This window comes from Parasteatoda tepidariorum, chromosome 3 (assembly GCF_982258835.1).
Source record: "Parasteatoda tepidariorum strain Cologne lab strain chromosome 3, Ptep-v5.0, whole genome shotgun sequence".
Classification (NCBI taxonomy): domain Eukaryota; kingdom Metazoa; phylum Arthropoda; class Arachnida; order Araneae; family Theridiidae; genus Parasteatoda; species Parasteatoda tepidariorum.
Genome location: NC_141757.1, coordinates 48068183 through 48085911, shown reverse-complemented (window position 1 = coordinate 48085911; position 17729 = coordinate 48068183). Strand labels below are relative to the sequence as shown.

Genomic DNA, 17729 nt, shown 5'->3' with positions numbered 1-17729 from the left:
ATATTTTAGGAGTAAAAATAATAATGAACAGAGACCTAAAGGGTTAAACTTTTAACTTTAAGGGGTTAAAAATTTTAATTTATGCTGTGAAAGGTGACAAATAAAATAATGCACATGCAACATAATATAAATGATATAGGAAACTATTGGTGGTTCTTAAAGAGTTAAGTAATGGTTTGTAAACATAAGATTATTTATTTTCAACTGTTACAATCGTCCCTTTACTTATTGTTACAATTGTCCCCAAGACGCCATTTCAGCTTCATTTGTTAAAAACAATGCTAATTAATTAGCAAAACTAATCTTTTTTTTATTGAAATGTTAATTAAGGTGTCCACTTACATATTCGGTAACTAATTTTTATTTGTTTAAACAAAATTACTTTGTTATAATATAGTGTTCTAATACCAAAAAAAGTACTTGCATGGCGTGAAAATATCTTTTGCGATGTAACTCTTTCAAAAGTACATAAAAATGGTTGCCATCAGGGATGTACATGTAGATTTGTTAAATGCACCTTGTGCGCCACCTAGGAACCAAATCTAGAACACGACACTCGAAATTTTTGCTCTGTTACAATCGTACCCTGCTACAATTGACCCCACTCTCCCCTACTCTTACTGCTTAAATATGTGTTATGGTTTCAATTCTTAATGATAAATTCCTAATAATAATGAGTATTCATTCCTTATGCTTCGTTTATTTCTTTTAATTTCTTCTTTCCTTCTTTCCTATTTAAGAGTGTGTTACGTTAAGTCTATTGTTACCGGTGAAACTGAAAGTATAGAAGAAAGTATTTTCGTCAATTTGAAAATTTTTATCGCCATGCAGCATTTCCCAAGAAACGATTCAGTTGAAAACGAAAAAAAATTCTTGAAAGTTAAAAATTGATATTTTGAAATGAATAACTAACGAATCAACCACGATAATGTGTTATCATATTTAAATTTTGTATTAAGAATATCGACACAGTTTATGTAGTTAAAATTATTTAATATTCCGATCTTTCTCCGATAGGATTCTTATATAAAATTTATATAAATTTCAGGTTTATTCAAAAGGAAATGAATACCTCATTTCAAGACATCTTTTTCCCCTACCGAAACAATTCAATGGATAATGATACTTTGGACATGAACCGAGAACAAGATAGATCTGATCTGCAGAAAAAATTCACAATTGCTCAAGTTGTCTTTCTCATAATTTCGTCTCTCGGAATATTTGGTAATTCAGTATCAATTCTTGCCTTAAGGAAATCGAAGAAACTTCGAAGCCCAACTACTGCATTTGTTATAAATTTATGCACTGCCGATTTACTCTTTTGTATCTTCACCGTAACAAATAACAGCAGGCCCGATTGGAACAGGAACCACGTTTTTTGCATTTTGATAACATGGGCAAAATACTTCGTTGGTGGAGAATCAGTGTATTTAATGATTGGAATTACGATTAATCGATATATCTGTGTAATTTACCCAAAGTATTATCGTTTGATATACAGAAAGAAATGTTTAGCTTTCCAGTTAGCTTTAACGTGGATGTTTTCTTTTACTATGTCACTTTTACCATTCTTCAATATTCTAGGAAAATATGGCTTCGATCCTAAAAGCGGACTCTGTATCCTTTTGAGACATAATGCAAAAACAGTTACAACTGTCCTTCTTATATTCTACTTTGCACTTCCTGCCATGGTTTTTGTAATCTGCTATTCTAGAATTTTTTGGGTCACTTATAAAACATCTCGACAAGTAAGAAAGCAGTGCAATTTTTTTGTTACGCTTGGAGAATTAAATGCCACAGCAACTTCACGAGAGTGTCGGATTCAAAGAGGTGACATTCCGGATCGTGTTGATGACAAAGAAATGAAAATCCTGAAAGTGATGCTAGCCATCTTTGTTGCTTTCCTGATTTGTTACTCTCCAATGATTCTAACTCTTTTTTTTAACAGTAAAGCTAAAGTTCCCGTAATTACTGCACTATTCCACTTGGGACTAAACTTATCAAATGTGATCAATCCCGTAATATACGTTGCTATGAGTGCTGAATACAGAAAAGCATATTTTGAACTTTTCACTTGCAAACAAGTCTGGCCACTGTCAACTTCTTCGAATGCAGCAACTTCTTCAAATACAGCAACTTCAGAGATGCTAAGTGTTTGATATTGCGCAACAATTTTCTCATTTAAATCAACTTATATAAACATTATTGTTATAAGTGTCACAAATGCGTCCATTTAATAATATTAGTAATATTATAAATGTAATAGCAACGCCCCTGTAATGTCACTTTTACCATTCTTTGGAATTGTAGGAAAATATGGTAGTGATCCTAGCAGCGGATTGTGTACCCTTTTGAGACAATATGGAATAGCAGTTACAACTGTTCTTTTTATATCCTGCTTTGCACCTCCAATTATGGTTTCTGTAATTTGCTATTCTAGAATTTTTTGGGTCAGTTATAAGGTTTCTCAACTAGTGAGAAAGCAGTTCAACTTGTATGCCACGCCTGAAGAATTAAATGCCACAGCAACTTCACTAGAGAGTCAAAGAGATTATTTTCCACATCGCGTTGACGATAAGGAAATGAAAATCCTGAAAGTGATCCTAGTCATCTCTGTTGCTTTCCTGATTTGTTACTTTCCAATAATGCTTATTAATTTTTTTGACAGTAAAGCAAAAATTCCTACACTTACTGCGCTAGCTCACTTGGGAGTCAACTTATCAAATGTGATCAATCCCATAATATACGTTGCTATGAGTGCCGAATGCCGAAAAGCATATTTTGAGCTTTTCAATAGCAAACAAGTCAGGCTGTCATTGCCAATTTCTTCAAATAATACAGCAACTTCATAGATGCTAAATATTTAATAATGCTCTATGACTTTTTATTTATGCAAATTTATATAAAAATTATTGTTATAAATGTCACAAATGTATTATTAGTGTACAATGCCCAAAATAATTAATGTGACCCTTAAATATAGAAATGTTTTAAAGTGATTGTGAAAATAAAGATATTTAAACAATTCCTCTTGATCATAAGAATAGTTCTGATATATATTTAATTAAGCATTATATTTAATTAAGCATAACGCACAAAACTATGAAATAGAAAATTAAATAATTTAGGTACCTTTAAAAAGTTAAGGATCAATTTTGAGTACGATTTCTAAATAAATCTGCATTAATTTATTTAATGCATTAATTAATTTATTTTAAGTTAGTCTAAAATATAACCATTAGTTCAAAATTATATTAAATTTTAATCTTGCGCTCTGTGTTCTAAAAATCTTAAAGTTTGAAATTGAATTTATTCAAATCGGATTTTAAGTAATTGAAAATAAGTTATTCCTCCTTCAATCGATACCATTTTTAACTACTTGACAAACAATCTATCCAAATAAAATGCTTTTTTAAATATATAGTTAAGAGCAACTAAAAATTCTACAAAGTGTAATTAAGAACAAAAATATCTTTTTAAAAACTTGTGTCTATTTTGGAAATTTTTATTAGCATTTTTATCATATAATTCGTTAAATATTACTGTATTCCCGGTAACCAAAGAGCTTTTGGAAGAGAGAGCTCACGTACAGAGCTTTTGGATGAATCTCTGCTCTAAGAACTAAAAACTCACGGAGAAATAAAATTATATTCTAAGAAAACATTCTGAAATTTTTAAGGATCATTATCATTTAAATAAAATAAAAAAAATATTAGTAATTTCCTGAAAATCATTTTTTTAATGAGCAATTTCTATAGTTCGTTTAGATTTTTCTGTTGCTCACAAGCTTTGAATGAATTTTTAAAGGCGCAAAAAGAAAAAAATAATTAAGAGTTTAAGGACTTCTATATTAGGTATAACATACCTGAAGTATAAAGTATCATATCTAACAAATTGAGTTTAATCCTTTCTTTCATGTCTGTTGGAAGACTTCTTTGTATTTATTTTGAAACATTTTTGCGTCTGATTTCGTCACTTTAATTATCATCTGTGATAATTATTTATCATATGTAATTAGGGATACTCCAAACCATAAAGGTTCAATCATAACACATAAAAATTTCTTTTATTATATAAAAACCTATGCGTGTAATGTTAAAGGAAATCAATAATTTTTTCATATTATTTATGAGAAATGCAACGTTTTTCTTAATGTTCTGTACAAACTTATTTATTATAATATAAAGATTTTACTAAACTAATGTTATGTACAAATTTTACTAGTTTAGAGAAAGTGACAAATTTTACCATTGTAGTATAAGTAATATTAAAAATATTATTTTTAGATGCGTTCTTGTAGTGGCGGAATATTTTAGTTCCGTGATTATAAAAAAACGAAGAAAAAAACATATGAAGATTGGTAAATGGCTTGTTGGTTGCCATTTACCGATTCTTTGGAATCTCTTACAGGTAGCTTTAACAATTTATATTACAAAAGCAAAAACATGAAATGTAAAACGAAACGTTGAATATTAAGAACATGAAACATTGAAATGAAACTGTTTACTTGATTTTATTACATTTCCTCAAGAAATGAGTACTCATTCATTATACCTCTTTCATTTCATTTTTTCTTATTTACTAATGAAGGATGTATTACATTAAGCCAATTGTTACCGGCGAAACTTAAATTCTAGAAGATAGTATTTCCCTCAGTGTGAAATTGTTTTTGCATAGATCATTGCCAAGAAACGGTACCGACAAAAACGAAAAGAAATTTCTTAAAAGTTGAAGATTACTATTTTGCAATGAATAACTAACTAACCAAACACGATAATGTACTATTATATTTAAATTGTGCGTTAAGAATATGGACACAGTTTATGTAGTTAAAATTATTAATTATCCAGATTTTCATCCAATAGGATTCTAATATAAAATTTATATAAATTTTAGGTGTATTCAAATGGAAATGAATACCTTATTTCAAGCCATCTTTTTCCGTTTCCGAAACATTTCAATGGATAATGATACATTGGATATGAACCGAGAACAAGATAGATCTGATAAGCAGGAAAAATACAGAATTGCTCAAGTAGTCATTCTCTTAATTTCGTCTGTCGGAATATTTGCTAATTCAGTATCGATTCTTGCCTTGAGGAAATCGAAGAAGCTTCGAAGCCCAACTACTGCATTTGTTATAACTTTATGCACAGCCGATTTGCTTTTTTGTATCCTCACAATAATAAATTACAGCATTCTCGATTGGAACCGCAACCACACTTTTTGCATTTTGATGACATGGGCGAAATTTTTAGTCGCTGGAGAATCGTTTCATTTAATGATTGGAATTACGATTAATCGATATATCTGTGTAATTTACCCAAAATATTATCGTTTGATATACAGAAAGAAATATTTAGTATTACAGTTAACTTTAACGTGGATCTATTCTTTTATTTTGTCAATTTTACCATTCTTTGGAATTGGAGGAAAATATGGTAACTATCCTAACAGCGGATTCTGTACCCTTTTGAGACAATATGGTATAACAGTTACAACTGCTATTTTTATATCCTGCTTTGCACTTCCAATTATGGTTTTTGTAATTTGCTATTCTAGAATTTTTTGGGTCACTTATAAGGCATCTCAGCACGTGAGAAAGCAGTGCAATTTGTATGTTACGCCTGAAGAATTAAATGCCACAGCAACTTCACTAGAGAGTCAAAGAGATGATTTTCCACATCGCGTTGACGCTAAGGAAATGAAAATCCTGAAAATGATGCTAGTCATCTCTGTTGCTTTCCTGATTTGTTACTTTCCAATAATGCTTACTAATTTTTTTGACAGTAAAGCGAAAATTCCTACACTTAATGCGCTAGCTCACTTGGGAATCAACTTATCAAATGTGATCAATCCCATAATATATGTTGCTATGAGTACTGAATACCGAAAAGCATATTTTGAGCTTTTCACTTGCAAACAAGTCAGGCTGCCATTGCAAATTTCTTCAAATAATACAACAACTTTGTAGATGCTAAATGTTCAATAATGCTCTATGATTTTTTTATTTAGGCAAATTTGTGTAAACATTATTGTTGTAAATGTCAAAAGTGTATTATTTGTGTACAATGCTCAAAATAATTAATGTGACCCTTAAATATTGAAATGCTTTATAGTGATTGTGAAAATAAAGATATTTAAACAATTCCTGTTGATCATAAGAATAATTCAGATATATATTTAATTAAAACATCTCAAAAAAATATGAAATAGAAAATTGAATAATTTAGGTACCTTTAAAAAGTTAAGGATCAATTTTGGGTTCGATTTCAAAATACCATCTGCACTAATTTATAAGTTTATTTTAAGTTAGTCTCATAAATAATTTAAGTCACATCTAAGTATTCTAAAATATAACCATTAGTTCAAAAGTTATTAAATTTTAGTCTTGAGCTCTGTGTTCAAAAAATCTTAGAGTTTGAAATTTAATTTATTCAAATCAGAATTTAAATAATTGAAATTTGATTATTCCTCCTTTAATCAAAACCATTTTTGACAACTCGATAAACGATATGGTCAATTAAAATGCTTTTTTAAATATACAGTTAAGAGCAACTAAAAATTCTACAAAGTGTAATTAAGAACAAATATATCTTTTTAATAACATTGGACATTTTTATCAGCATTTTTGTCATATGATTTGTTAAATATCATTGTATTCACGGCAACCAAAAAAATCATCACTTATTTAGCTTTTGGATGAATCTTTGCTCAAGGAACTAAAAACTTGTTGGGAAATAAATATTCTAAGGTTAAGTTCTGAATTTTTAAGGACCATTATCATTTTAAATAAAATAAAAGATTAGTAATTTCCTGAGAATCATTTTTTGATGAGCAATTTCTGCAGTTCGTTTTGATATTTCTGCTGTCCACAAGCTCTGAATGAATTTAAAAAGACGCAAAAAGAAAAAAAAAGGTTATAAAGAGTTCTATATTAGGTACAACATGATTAAAGTATAAGGATATGTATCTGATAGATTGAGTTTAATCCTTTCTTTCATATCTCGGAGATCTGTTGGAAAACTTCTTTGTATTTATTTTGGAGTTTTTTTTTGCGTCTGATTTTGTCACTTTAATTATCATCTGTGATAATTATTTAGCATAGGTTATGAGAGTTACTCCAAACAATGAAGGTTGAATCGTATCACATAAAAATTTATTTTAATATATCAAAACATATATATGTAATGCTTAAGGAAATCAATAATTTTTTCATATTATTTATGTGGAATGCATTAGTGTTCTGTATAAACTTAAGTAATATAATATAAAGATTTTACTAAAATAATGTTATGTGCAAATTTTACTATTATTATAATTTTTAGCATAAATAATATTAAAAATATTATTTTTAGATGTGCTTTTGTAGTGGCGGAATAGTTTAATTCCGCGATTATAAAAAAAAGAAGAAGAAAAAACACATAGAGATTGGTAAATGCCCTGTTGGTTGCCATTTACTGATTTTTTGGAATCACTTACTGGTACCTTTCGCAATTTCTATTCAAAAATATTACTTCATTATATTTTTGCAACTCCTCAATAAATGAGCACTCAATCATTATACTTCTTTTATTTCTTTTTTTCATATTTCCTAATTAAGGATGCATTACATTTAGCCTATTGTTACCGGCGAAACTTAAAATCTAAAAGATAGTATTTTCCTCAATGCGAAAATTTTTTTGCATAAATCATTGCCAAGAAACGGTTCTAACGAAAAGGAAAAGAAATTTCTAAAATGCTGAAGATTGATAATTTGCAATGAATAACTAACTAATCAAACACAGTAATGCGTTATCATTTATAAATTGCATGTTAAGAAAATGGACACAGTTTATGTAGTTAAAATTATTTAATATTCCGATCTTTCTCCCATAGGATTCTTATATAAAATTTATATAAATTTTAGGTTTATTCTAAAGGAAATGAATACCTCATTTCAAGACATCTTTTTCCCTTTCCGAAACAATTCATTGGATAATGATACTTTGGACATGAACCAAGAACAAGATAGATCTGATCTGCAGAAAAAATTCACAATTGCTCAAGTTGTCTTTCTCATAATTTCGTCTCTCGGAATATTTGGTAATTCAGTGTCGATTCTTGCCTTGAGGAAATCGAAGAAGCTTCGATGCCCAACTACTGCATTTGTTATAACTTTATGCACTGCCGATTTGCTTTTTTGTATTTTCACTGTAACAAATAACAGCAGGCCCGATTGGAACAGGAACCACGTTTTTTGCATTTTGATAACATGGGCAAAATACTTCGTTGGTGGAGAATCAGTGTATTTAATGATTGGAATTACGATTAATCGATATATCTGTGTAATTTACCCAAAGTATTATCGTTTGATATACAGAAAGAAATTCTTAGCATTTCAGTTAGCTTTAACGTGGATGCATTCCTTTATTATGTCACTTTTACCATTCTTTGGAGTTGTAGGAAAATATGGTTACGATCCTAACAGCGGACTCTGTATCCTTTTAAAACGAAATGGAATAGCAGTTTCAACTTTTCTTTTTATATCCTACTTTGCACTTCCAATCACGGTTCTTGCAATTTGCTATTCTAGAATTTTTTGGATCACTTATAAGACATCTGCACAAATGAGAAAGCATTGCAATTTATTTGCTACGCCTGAAGAATTAAATGCCACAGCAACTTCACTAGAGAGTCAAAGAGGTGATTTTCCACATCGCATTGATGATAAAGAAATGAAAGTCCTAAAAGTGATGTTAGTCATCTTTGTTGCTTTCCTGATTTGTTATTCTCCAATGGTGTTAACTCTTCTTTGGGACAGTGCAGATGAAATTCCTGCACTTACTGCGCTATCCCAGTTGGGAGTCAACTTAGTAAATGTGATCAATCCCATAATATACATTGTTATGAGTGCTGAATACAGAAAAGCATATTTTGAACTTTTCACTTGCAAACAAGTCTGGCTACCATTGTCAACTTCTTCGAATGCAGCATTTTCCCCAAATAAAGCAACTCCTGAGATGCCAAGTGTTTGATATTGTGCAACAATTTTCTAATGCAGTTCAAATTGTATAAACATTATTTTTATAAGTACAGCAAATGTAATATTAGTGTCCATTTAAAAATATTAGTAATATTATAAATGTAATAGACATGCTCAAAATAAATAATGTGACCCTTATATTTAAAAATGCTGGAAACGGATACTGAAAATCAATATATTTAAACAGATACAGTTGATAATAATAATTTTGAAATATATTTATTTAAACTTTAAAAAATTATAAAAAGTAAGAAATGGAAAATGAAATAAATTAAAGTATGATTTTAAGTAAGATTTTTACATATAATCAGCACTAATTTATAAGTATATTTAAAGTTAATCTTATAAAATATTTAAATCACTTCTAAGTATGCTAAAATCTGACCATTAGTTCATAAGTTATTAGTTTTCCTAATTTATATTATGTGGTCTAAACACGAAAATTCTTTTCGTTTAAAATTTAATAGTTGCATGAAAACTCTAAGTGAAATTTGAAATGAGCAAAAAAAAAAAAAAAAAAAAAAAAAAAAGATTAAGGTCATAAGGACTTTTATATAATGTATAATATGTCTCAAGTATAAGGATCATATCTTTCAGATTGAGTCTAATACTTTCCCCCATGTCTCAGAGATATATCGGAAAACCTTTTATATTTATTTCGAAACAATTTTTTTTGTTTGTGTCTAATTTCATCACTTTAATTATCATTTGTAATAATTATTTAACATATATTAAGTGAGATTCCCCAAACCATGATGGTTGGATCATAGTACATAGAAATTTCTTTTATTGTGTCAGTACCTTTACGTGCAATATTTGCTGGAATCAATCATTTTTTATACTGTTTATGTGGAATGTAACGTTTTTATTCAGTGTTCTGTAGAAACTTCACTAAAATAATATAATATGAAGGTTTCACTACTTTAATGTTATGTATAAATTTTGCTTTCTTAATATTATGTACAAATTTTACTTACTACTTTAATTGACAAATTTTGCTCTTGCAATGTTGAAAATATTATTTTTAGATGAATTTTTGTAGTGGATGAATTTTTTAATTCAGCCATTACAAAAGATGACATTAAGATGTTTAAATGGCTTGATGGTTGCCGTTTGCCAATCCTTTGGAATAGCTTACGGGTACCTATAGCGATTAATGTTACGAGAGAAGCATTAAGAAATGTAACACGAAACATTAAACATTGAAAACACAAAACAGTATTTTAGTACTTACTTGTGCATGAAACTGTCTTTTACTCACTTTTAAGTCTTTTAGTACCTACTTATGGGAAAAAGCTGTAAGTATGTCGCCCATTATTCGACCTATCCCACCTCTGTTGCCAAAGTTTATTGCAAAGTTTATTTTTTGCCGAAAGGAACATTAAGAAACATTGAACATTGAAAGCATGAAGCAGATTTCTTTATTTCGTTAAAACTCCTCAGAACTTTAAAACCTTTTATTTACGCCAACTTATTATTTATTTTGTTGCTTTTTTTGAGTTAAAGTTAATAATAAGAAAGGTAAATGTATCAAGTAATACAATTCAAGGCGTTATCTCTATATTTAAATTTTCTGAAATAGAATTCCCCCTTAAGATGATTTAGCTATTCGCGAGTGTTATTACTTTATAATTTAATGATTTCGTCAGAAAAGTATGAATCATTTTAAAAATCTCATATACTTCATGAATTTTCTTTCATTCTTGAATCCCCTCATGATACTATAGTAGTATGTGATGTTTTTATCCTTCCATGTAAATATAACTGTAAATTTTAGCCAATATTACAGTATTTTATTTTTTCAAGTAAATTATGCGTTGAAAAATTATAGATTAACGTCAAAAAATCGACATAGTAGCTCTCTATTCTTTCATTATGAAATATTGCGCGATTCTCCAACATTTTTTTTAACCGTTTGCTCTATATAACTGAATGTGAAGGTGTTAGTACTCTTACTGCTAAAGCATGCCTTCTGGTTTTAGTTCTTAAAAATAAATTCGTAATAATAATGAGTACTCATTCATTATGCTTCTTTTATTTCTTCTTTTCTTATTTCCTAATTAAGTGTGTGTTACGTTAAGCTTATCGTTACCGATGAAACTGAAATTCTAGAAGATAGTATTTTCTTCAATTTGAAATTTTTTTTTCATAGAGCATTTCCTGAGAAATGTTTCAGTTGAACTGCCGATTTGCTCTTTTGTATCTTCACTGAAACAAATAGCAACAGGACCGATTGGAACCGCATCCACTTATTTTGTATTTTGATAACATGGGCAAAATACTTCTTTGGTGGAGAATCGGTGTATTTAATGATAGGAATTACGATTAATCGATACATCTGTGTAATTTACCCAAAGTATTATCGTTTGATATACAGAAAGAAATGTTTAGCTTTCCAGTTAGCCTTAACGTGGATGTATTCTTTTATCATGTCAATTTTACCATACTTTGGAATTGTAGGAAAATATAGTTACGATCCTAACAGCGGACTCTGTATCCTTTGGAGACAAAATGCAAAAACAATTACAAATATATATATTCTAACGTTCTAAAATTCAGATATATATTTATTTAATTTTTAAAAAAATCATAAAAAATAAGAAATAGAAAATGAAATAAATTAAATATTTAAAAAAAAACTAAAGTACGATTTATAAACATAATTTATAAGAAGGTTCTAATTTATAAGTATAATTAAATTTATACTAAATTATAAATATATTTATTCTTATAAAACATTTAAATCACATGTAAGCATGCTAAAATCTGACCATTAATTCAAAAGTTATTAGGTTTCCTGATTTCTATATATCTTGCGGTCTGTACACAAAAATTTTTAATGTTTGAAATTTAATTTGTTCAAGCGGGAATAAATAATTGAAAAAAATTATTCCTTTTTCAATCAAAAACATTTTTAATTACTTGATAAGGAAACTAGCCAAATCAAGTGCATTCTTCAAAATCCAATTAACAGCAACTGAGAAAATCTGCAGCGTGTATTTAAGAACAAAAATATGTATTTAATAACTTGTTTCGTTTTTAAATTTTTATTAGCATTTTTTTGTCAAATGATTCCTGGAATATTTTTGAATTCACGGTAAACAAAACTCTTCATCACTTACAAAGCTTTTGTATGAGTCTCTGCACAAAGAACTAAAAACTCCCCGAAAAATGGAATTATACTTTAAGAAAACGTTCTAAAATTTTGATGGATCATTATCATTTTAACTAATAATAAAAATTTGCATTTTTTGAAAATTATTACTTTTTGTTGATGAGCGATTTCTTCTTTTGGCTCATAAACTTGAATTTCGGAAGATAGTTCAATTAAAAAAAATTCGCATGAAGCATTTCTCAATGAAACTATTCCATTGAAACCGACAAAATTTCGAAAATTGAAAGTTGAAAATTGATATTTTGCAAAGAATAACTAATCAACCACAATAATGTGTCATAATATTTAAATTGTGTGTTGAGAATATGGATACAGTTTATGTAGATAAAATTCTTAATTTTCTCGATTTTTCTCCAATAGGATTCTTATACAAATTTTATATAAATTTTAGGTTTATTCAGAAGGAAATGAACACTTCACTTCCAGAAATCTTTTTCCCTTTCCGAAACAATTCATTGGATAATGATACTTTGGACATGAACCAAGAACAAGATAGATCTGATAAGCAGGAAGAATCCGTAATTGCTCAAGTAGTCTTTCTCATAATTTCGTCTCTCGGAATATTTGGTAATTCAGTATCGATTCTTGCCTTGAAAAAATCGAAGAAGCTTCGAGGACCAACCGATGCATTTGTTACAACTTTATGCGTTGCCGATTTGCTTTTTTGCATCATCACAATAATAAATTACAGCAGGCCTGATTGGAACCGCAACCACACTTTTTGCCTTTTGATAACATGGGCAAAATTTTTAGTCGCTGGAGAATCGTTGTACTTAATGATTGGAATTACGATTAATCGATATATCTGTATAATTTACCCAAAGTATTATCGTTTGATATACAGAAAGAAATATTTAGTATTGCAGTTAACTTTAACGTGGATGTATACTTTTATTCATTCACTTTTACCATTCTTTGGAGTTGTAGGAAAATATGGTTACGAACCTAACAGCGGACTCTGTATCCTTTTGAGACATTATGGAATAACAGTTCCAACTTTCTTTTTCATACACTACTTTGCATTTCCAGCCACGGTTTTTGTAATTTGCTATTCGAGAATTTTTTGGGTCACTCATAAGGCATCTCAACACGTGAGAAAGCAGTGCAATTTGTCTGTTAAGCGAAAAGAATTAGATCCTACAGCAACGTCACTAGAGATTCAAAGAGGTGATTTTCCGGATCGCGTTGACGATAAGGAAATGAAAATCCTGAAAGTGATGCTAGTCGTTATTGCTGCTTTCCTGATTTGTTACTTTCCAATGACTATTATTCATTTTTTTGACAGTGATGCAAAAATTCCTACTCTTACTGCGCTATCCCACTTGGGACTCAACTTATCAAATGTGATCAATCCCATAATATACGTCGCTATGTGTGCTGAATTCCGAAAGGCATGTTTTGAACTTTTCACTTGCAAACAAGTCAGGCTGCCATTGTCAACTTCTTCAAATAATACAGCAACTTCATAAATGCTAAATGTTTAATAATGCTCTATGAATTTTTTATTTAGGCAAATTTGTATAAACATTATTGTTACAAGTGTCAAAAGTGTATTATTAGTGTACAATGCCCAAACTAATTTTTGTAACCCTTAAATATGGAAATGCTAGAAAGGGATATTGAAAATAAAGATATTTAAACAAATCCTGTTGATAATAAGAATAATTCAGATATATATTTAATCAAAATTTAAAATAAATAATAAAAAATTGAAAAATAGAAAATTAAATAATTTAGGTATCTTCAAAAAGTTAAAAAACAACTTTGAGTACAATTTTTAAATATCATCTGCACTAATTTATAAGTTTATTCAAAGTTATTCTCATAAAATATTTAAATCACATCTAAGTATGCTAAAATATGACCATTACCGCCGAATATCGAAAAGTATATTTTAAACTCTTAACTGGCAAACAGGTCTGGTTGCCATAGTCAACTTCGTCAAATGCAGCAACTTCTTGAAATACAGCAATATCAGAGATGTTAAATGTTTGATATTGCTCTGCATTTTCTTTTCATGCAAATTGATATAAACATTGTTGTTGTGAGTGTCACAAATATTATATTAGTATGCAATGCAAAAAATAAATAATGTGACCCTTAAATTTATAAATGCTATAAAGTGAAAGTGAAAAAAAAAGATATTTAGACAAATGCAGTTGATAGTAATAATTCAAATCAGTGGAACCTGTAAAAGTGACCACCTGGGTAAAGTAAACACCTGAGTGAGGTGACCATTTTCTACAAGTTTTATTTAAAAAGTCCTTTTCAAAGAGTCTTCATAAAGTGACCACCTCAATATAGTGACCATTTGACATGGTCCCGAGGGTGGTCAGTTTAGATAGGTTCCACTGATTTTATTGATCATTAAAATATCATAAAAATTTTTTAAAAAAATAGAAAATTAAATACATTAAATATCATTAAAAAGTAAAATTCCGATTTGGAGTATAATTGGCAAATATCATCTGCACTAATTTATTAGGATATTGAAAGTTAGTCTCATAAAATATGTTTTATGTCAAATCTAAGTATGCTAAAATATTTTTATTAGATTAAAAGTTATAAGTTTTTCTAATATTTATCTTGCGCTCTGTACACTAAAAATCTTTAGTTTAAAATTTATTTTACTGAAATGGGAATAAGTAATTGAAAATAAATTATTGCTTCTTCAATCGAAACCATTTTTAACTACTTGATAAGCAAACTAGCCAAATAGAATGCTTTTTTTGTTATCCAGTAACAGCAACTGATAAACTTTGCAACGTATAATTAAGAGCATTAAGACCTGTGTATTTACTTGTCTCTTTTGGAAATTTTCTATAAAATGCTTTTGTTGTATGATTCCTCGAATATTTCTGAATAAACAGTAACTAAAACTCTTCATCACTTACAGAGTCTTTGAATGAATAACTGTTTGAAGAACTAAAAACTAGCAGAGAAATAAAACTACATTCTAAGAAAGTGTTTAAAAATTTTGAAGGATCATTATCATTTTAAATAAAATATAAATATATATTATTTCTTGTAAATCTTTATTATTATTACTAAACTCAGTGGCACGACAGTCCATCGAGGGTCAAGGCTTATTGTGCCCATCTCAGTATTCTTGACCTTGGGCTCGGGGGTGGTGGAGTAGATGTTCCGGTTAGGTGGTCAACCGAACGCGAAACGCCCAGTGTTTAGTCCCCAAGCATGCTTGGTACTCATTTATCGACCCACTGAAGGGATGAATGGCTAAGTCAACCTTGCCCGGCCCGAGGATCAAACCCAGGACCTGTGGAACGGGAGAGCGAAGCACTACCACTCAGCCACCGGGCGTCCTTTATTAATATTATTATTATTTTGATCAGCTCTAAACGAATTTTGAAATGCGCAAAAAGAAAAAACAAAGATTTAGGTTATAACGATTTTTATATTAGGTAGAACATATCTCAAGTATAAGGATCATATCTTACAAATTGAGTCTAATCCTTTCCCCCATATCTCAGAGATATATCGGAAAACTTCTCTATATTCATTCTGAAACGTTTTTTCCCCTTTTTTTGTGGCTGATTTCATCACCTTAATTATCATCTGCAATAATTATTTAGCATATGTTTTGTGGGATATTCCAAACCATGAAGGTTGAATCATAATACATTAAATATTATGTCAAAACCAATATGTGTAATATTTACGGAAATCAATGATTTTTATGACGAATGTAACGTTTTTATTTAGTGTTTTGTGCAAACTTTACTAAACTAATATAATATATAGATTTCACTAACTTAATGCTACGTTCAAATTGTACTAGTCTAGTCTAATTGACAAATTGTACTTTTAAAACGTAAATAATATTAAAAAATTTATTTTTCGAAGCGTTTTTGTAATGGCTGAATATTTGAATTTTGCCATTACAAAAGAAGACATTAGGATTTTTAAATGGCCTGATGGTTGCCGTTTACCTATCCCTTGGAATAACTTACGGGTACCTATAGCAATTAATGTTACGAAAGCAACATTAGGGAATGTAACAAGAAACATTGAACATTGAAAACATGAAAATGGAAATGAAACAGATATCTTTATTTTATTAAAACTCCTCAGAACTTGAAAACCTTTATTTACACCAGCTTGTTATTTATTTTGTTGCTTTTTTCGGGTTAAAGTTAATAATAAGAATGGAAAATGTATCAAGTAATACAATTTCAAACTCTATCTCTATATTTACACTTTCTGAAATAGAATTCGCACTTAAGATGATTTAGCTATACACGAGCGTTATTACATTATTATTGAGAATGATTTCGCCAGAAAAGTATGTATCATTTCAAAGAACTTAGAATCTCATATTTTTCATGAGTTTTCTTTCATTCTTGCCTCCCCTTATGATACTGTAGTAGTATATTATTTTTTCCTCCTGCCATGCAAATATAACTGTAAAATGTTGCCTATATTACAGTCCTTAATTTTTTAAAGCAAATTATGCGGGGAAAATTATTGATTAGCATTAAAAATCGACATAGTAGCTCTCTATTCATTCATTATAACATAATGCCGATTCTCTAATATTTTTTTCTGTTTTTAAAACCGTTTGCTCCATATGTAGGGATGATACAGGTGTTAGTGCTCTTACGTCTGAAACATGTTTTCTGGTTTTAATCTTAATAATAAATAAGCACTCATTCATTATACTTCTTTGATTTATTTTTCTTTTCTCTTTTCCTAATTAAGTGTGTGTTACGTTAAGCTTACTGTTACCGGAGAAACTGAAATTCTAGAAGATAGTATTTTCTTCAGTTTGAAATTTTTTTTTCATGGAGCATTTCCCAAGAATCGATTCCGTTGAAAACGAAAAATATTTCTCGAAAGTTAAAAATTTATATTTTGCAATGAATAACTAACTAATCAACCACAATAATGTGCTATCATATTTAAACTGTTTGTTAAGAATATGGACACAGTTTATGTAGTTAAAACTATTTAATATTCCGATTTTTTCCAACAAAATTCTTAATAAAATTTATATAAATTTTAGGTTTATTCAAAAGAAAATGAATACCTCATTTCAAGACATCTTTTTTCCCAACCGAAACAATTCATTGGATAATGATACTTTGGATATGAACCAAGAGCAAGATCGGTCTGATATGCAGAAAAAATTCAAAATTGCTCAAGTTGTTTTTCTCATAATTTCGTCTATCGGAATATTTGGGAATTCAGTATCGATTCTCGCCTTGAGGAAATCGAAGAAGCTTCGAAGCCCAACCACTGCATTTGTTATAACTTTATGCACTGCCGATTTGCTTTTTTGTATCCTCACTCTAACAAATTACAGCAGGCCCGATTGGAACTGCAATCACGTTTTTTGCATTTTGATAACATGGGCAAAATACTTCGTTGGTGGAGAATCGGTGTATTTAATGATTGGAATCACGATTAATCGATATATCTGTGTAATTCACCCAAATTATTATCGTTTGATATACAGAAGGAAATGTCTAGCATTCCAGATAGCTTTAACCTGGATGTATTCCTTTATGG

General features: G+C 29.3%; 4 protein-coding genes across 5 annotated transcripts in view; all 4 read left to right on the top strand.

Moving 5' to 3' along the window:
• The window catches only part of LOC107447106 (G protein-coupled receptor moody), a 66271-nt gene that overhangs the window by 33828 nt on the left and 14714 nt on the right, over positions 1-17729 (top strand). The window contains exon 2 of one of the 2 annotated variants that reach the window (XM_087159276.1): positions 12592-15140. The exons of the other annotated variant lie outside the window; for it this stretch is intronic. Coding sequence (XP_087015402.1) covers positions 12608-13669 — 1062 coding nt within the window. The 5' untranslated portion in view covers positions 12592-12607 and the 3' untranslated portion in view covers positions 13670-15140. Of the gene's footprint in view, positions 1-12591; positions 15141-17729 lie in introns of those variants that run through there. 2 annotated transcript variants of the gene reach the window in all.
• LOC147813781 (G protein-coupled receptor moody-like) lies at positions 1113-2159 on the top strand. Its single transcript, XM_087160099.1, has one exon. It carries the CDS (start codon positions 1113-1115, stop codon positions 2157-2159), a length of 1047 nt encoding a protein of 348 aa, XP_087016225.1.
• LOC139426430 (G protein-coupled receptor moody) lies at positions 2280-2852 on the top strand. The gene has a single exon (XM_071185299.2). The coding sequence runs from the start codon at positions 2280-2282 to the stop codon at positions 2850-2852; it is 573 nt and encodes a 190-aa protein (XP_071041400.1).
• On the top strand, positions 7926-9017 carry LOC107447091 (G protein-coupled receptor moody-like). The gene has a single exon (XM_016061905.4). It carries the CDS (start codon positions 7926-7928, stop codon positions 9015-9017), a length of 1092 nt encoding a protein of 363 aa, XP_015917391.3.